Raw genomic sequence first — 4235 nt, 5'->3', positions numbered from 1 at the left:
TTTGCTTAGAAGCTGCAACCAGGAATAAGCTATCTTGGGACCCCTAAGTTGGTCTCTTCCTGTCTGACAGCAATGGAGCTCTCTCGAGAGGATTATCACCCGGTACAGTAAATTCATTTACATTTAATGCCTTGCCTTAATGCACTCCAAATAGAAAAGGCAGAGACTGGCATATTAGCTCCTTCATGGCTTTGATACTATTGTCTTATGTTATTTTTTACCTGATTTCAAGTTTTTGTTGTTGTTGTTGTTGTTGTTTTTTATAGTCTTTAATTGAAGTGATGATAAAGGAAATAGATCTATTTAAAAACAAAACCAAACAGCTATTTCTGTCTAGATTAAGAGGTGGCACCAGGTGTGGGATTCACATTTTGAGTGGCCACTTGCGGTGCGACTTCGATGATCCGGGGTTTGTCTATGATCCTGGCGGTATGGTTGCCCTTCTCTACAGTCCCAATAATCCATGCTTGGTGCCCTTCACCATATTTGGGGGACTTTATCTCTGCACAGAACCGAGCTGCTTGTTCACGTGGTAAACAGATTAGAAGACCTCCTCATCCCAGCTGTGGTCATACTCATGTATGGGCTTTGTCCTTTGCAGGAACCTTCCATCAGCCTTAGGAGTCTACTCCTCAGAGTGGGCCCAGCATCCCAGTACCTGATGTCTCTGGGCAGGTCCCGTGCATGAGGCCAAACATGTTCCCACAGGCCTTGCTCACAGCAGCCATCTTGGCCAGCACGGGAAGGTTGTGGATCACAAACGACACCTCGTTCCTCTGTTGCTTGGCCAGGTTCTGCGCATGGCCCAGGATCCCAAAGCCTGTGATGTCGGTGGCTGCATGGGCGTTGAATGTGTGCATGAGCCCTGTAGCTGAGAGAGGGCAGAGCAGTGACATGGAGAGAAAACCACCTGTCCTCAACTCAGACTCTCACCTCCACCAGTGACCTGCAAACTCCCCATTTGTCAGGGACATGGCACAGAGGAACAATGAAAATGTAAGGTATAGCCAACAAAAAGCAGAGTGGATTCTGAAAGGTGATTTCTTATTTCAGTCTGAACCACTTGGAACTTCTCAACAGCTTCAATCAACAGTAATTTTCCAGAAAACAACAACAAAACTCTACAGAGGAATTACCATCTCAGTGGAAGGTAAACTTGTCAAAACCATCCTAAAATCAAAGAACAGGACTTTTTTTTTTTTTTTGTCTTTTTTTTTTTTCGTGACCGGCAACGGATCGCAACCCTCAGTGTTGCCCGCACTCCTCGCTCAGCCAGTGAGCTGCCGGTCTATATGTGGGATCCGAACCCTCGGCGGGAGCACCGCCGCGCTTCCCAAGCGGCACACTGTAGCAGTGCGCCACCAGGCCAGCCATTACCATCTCAGTGGAAGGTAAACTTGTCAAAACCATCCTAAAATCAAAGAACAGGACTTTTTAAGAATGCCTGACTTAAAATCCAAGGTATTCTCACTAAAGATGAAAGTTTAATTTCTTTTTTATTTAAATAGAAAAATTCAGACTTTATTTTATGGAGCAGTTTTGGGTTTAGAGAAATTGAGTAGAGTGCAGGGAGTTCCCACATATCCTCTCCCCAGGTTTTGCCTATTTGAAATTCTGCATTAGAGCATGCACTGGATACTGGATAAGTCAATTGGATAAAACTGGATAAGACTAACACGTTACTATTAACTGAAGTTCAGTTTACATCAGGGTTCATTCACTCTGTGTTGTCAATTCTGTGAGTTTTCACAAATGAGTAATGGCATGCATTTAACATCACAGCATCACACAGAGCAATTCCACTGCCCTAAAATAAAAGTCCGCTGTGCTCTGCCTGTTTACCCTCCTCTTCCCAACCCCTGGCAACTGCTGATCTTTTTACTGTCTCTAGTTTTGCCTTTTCCAGAGTGTCATATACTTGGATTCATACTGTATTCTAGCCGTTTTCAGAACGGCTTCTTTACAGGCATTTAAGGTTCCTCAGGTCTTTTCACAGCTTGATGGCTCATTTCTTTTTACTGCTCCATGATATTCTACAGGGTAAATGTGCCACAGTTTGTTTATCCATTCACCTACTGAAGGACACCTTGGTTGCTTCTAAGTTTTGGCCATTATGAATAAATATGCTTATAAACATTTATGTGCAGGTTTTTGTGAGGACCTGTTTTCACCTCCTTTGGGTAAACATCAAGGAGCACAACTGCTGGATCATATGGTCATAATACATTGCAGTTTTGTAAAAAACTGCCAAACTGTCCTCCAAAGTGGCTATACCATTTTGCATTTCCACTAGCAATCAGAGAGTTCCTGTCACTCCACGTCCTTGGCAGCATGCCTGGCACGCCAGATGTCAGGACTTCCAACAGACCCAGGAGAATGCTTTCTTCTCAATTACAAAGCATAACTGGTGCTCCCTGTCCTGTTGAGCCTGGCCATATTCATCATCGCCTCTTGGTATGCCAACTCAACATCTTCTTGGGTGACCACTAATTTAATTTTATTCCATTTTTCAGGGATATCCATCCACTGGTGCACAGCAATGGCAACTTGTGTCCCCAGGGGCTTTGTCAACACCAACATGTCCCCTGGCACTGCATTATCCGGCATGATAAATTCATTGGGCTGGCAGACAGTTGTAGCGACTCCTCCCAAAACAATCCAGGGGTTTAAGACCGTTTGGCCACCTGTTACAGACGTTCCTGCTTCCTCCGCTGCATCTTTAAAACCCTGTATAATTAGGGGCATCACTTTATCCCTTTCCCTGTCGGTCATTTTATTGCTGACTCCAAGGAGCATCAACATGTTGTCACATTCCATGACCCCCATTGCATAGAGGTCACTGAGGACATTGGCACATGCAATCCTGCCCATCATGTAAGGATCATCTACGATAGGATAAATGTAATCTGTCGTTTGAACCAAGGAAAGACCACCATGCCTCAAAGGAATAACGCAGGTATCCATTCCAATGCCAAGTCTTGGCATAATGGCTTCCAGAAACTGCTCATCTTCTTGGAAGTGGTTCTCTTGTAAGGATTCCAGCAATTTCTGCAGGACATCTTGGGGAACTTTGCAGCCCATGCCCTTCAGTTCAGTGAATCTGGTTAGCCAGAAGCTCTTGTCCAATTCATAACTCTCCGGGTTAAAGGACTCCCACGTAGACATGGTTCTTGGGCCCACACTCCTCACTGCTCAGCCCCTCCCCTCCCTCTCCTGGTTGGCTGGGTTCTTTAGGGATCCACCGGTTTGCTTTGCACCCTCCGCCTCCTCCCGAAAATGGGCCGCGGCCGTTCCCACAATGCCCCGGGCGCGGCCGGGCTCCCTTAAGCATCGCCTGAATAAAAATGCCGCTCCCGGCGGCCACGGTGGTGGCGGAGGCCGGGCCTTGCCTGGGCGCCGTGGGGGCTCAGCCTGGCTCAGCGCGGCCCTGCGGGAACCGGGCCGCCACGCTCCCGCCGGCTGGGCGCCTCAAGTTTTTAAATTTAATTAAAGTATAAGGAGCAGTAGGGCCTTATTGTGCGATGGCCCCTTTTAATTCCTTCATAAAAGTGAAACCAAACTGCTCATGTTTACGAGTGGGCCAGCCTCCTGAAGCACTAGGTACTTCAGTAACAGGGAAGGTGAAGAGGGAGTCAGAAAAACCAGGAGAATGAGCAATATCAGGATCATGAGAAGATTGCAACTCCTTTAATTTTGTAATAAGGAGCCACAATTTTTTTTTCTAACAAAATTTGTTTTTCTAACTGGTGAGTTTTTGATTCCATAGTTTTAAGGGGCTCATTAACAGGAGAATCTACAGGTGCAGAGGGAGTATTGTAAGGGGGAGGACGAGACGGCAGAGACTCTGCCATAAAGGCAGCCGCCAATGATTTATAGCGTTCGGCTTCAAATTGAGTGGACTCATCCTCTAATTCATCCCAATCTACTTCAGAGGAGTCAGAGTCATAAGCAGCCCCAGCAATCTTTGTGTTATGACCGGAATGTGAATCCGTTTTAGCTTTAAGGCAGTCATCCTCCAAAGAAACCAAATCAACCTCATTTCGGCTTGAACATACATCTGATTTTGAACTAGACTTTAAGATTTTTTTCAGTTTGAGTGACTGTTGCAGACACCTCCGGAGATCCTTTCCTATTTTGAATCATATCTCTAATTAGATTCCAGTAAGAAAAGGCAGTTACTGGAAATTTTTCCGGACCAAAGATTACATAATAATCCTGCAAAGCATCACCAACTC

At 45.7% G+C, this 4235-nt stretch overlaps 1 protein-coding gene across 1 annotated transcript; it reads right to left on the bottom strand.

Moving 5' to 3' along the window:
* Positions 1-259: 259 nt before the first annotated feature.
* On the bottom strand, positions 260-3165 carry LOC103606567 (selenide, water dikinase 1). Its single transcript, XM_008591144.1, has 3 exons — positions 2406-3165; positions 659-871; positions 260-553 (listed from the first exon to the last, which is right to left on the bottom strand). The coding sequence occupies exons 1-3, from the start codon at positions 3163-3165 to the stop codon at positions 339-341; spliced, it is 1188 nt and encodes a 395-aa protein (XP_008589366.1). The 3' UTR covers positions 260-338.
* Between the last annotated feature and the right edge of the window lie 1070 nt (positions 3166-4235).

Source organism: Galeopterus variegatus, unplaced genomic scaffold, assembly GCF_000696425.1.
Source record: "Galeopterus variegatus unplaced genomic scaffold, G_variegatus-3.0.2 Scaffold6698, whole genome shotgun sequence".
Lineage (NCBI taxonomy): Eukaryota > Metazoa > Chordata > Mammalia > Dermoptera > Cynocephalidae > Galeopterus > Galeopterus variegatus.
Note: the sequence above shows the minus strand (reverse complement) of the source record. Positions and strands in the feature narration are given on the sequence as shown.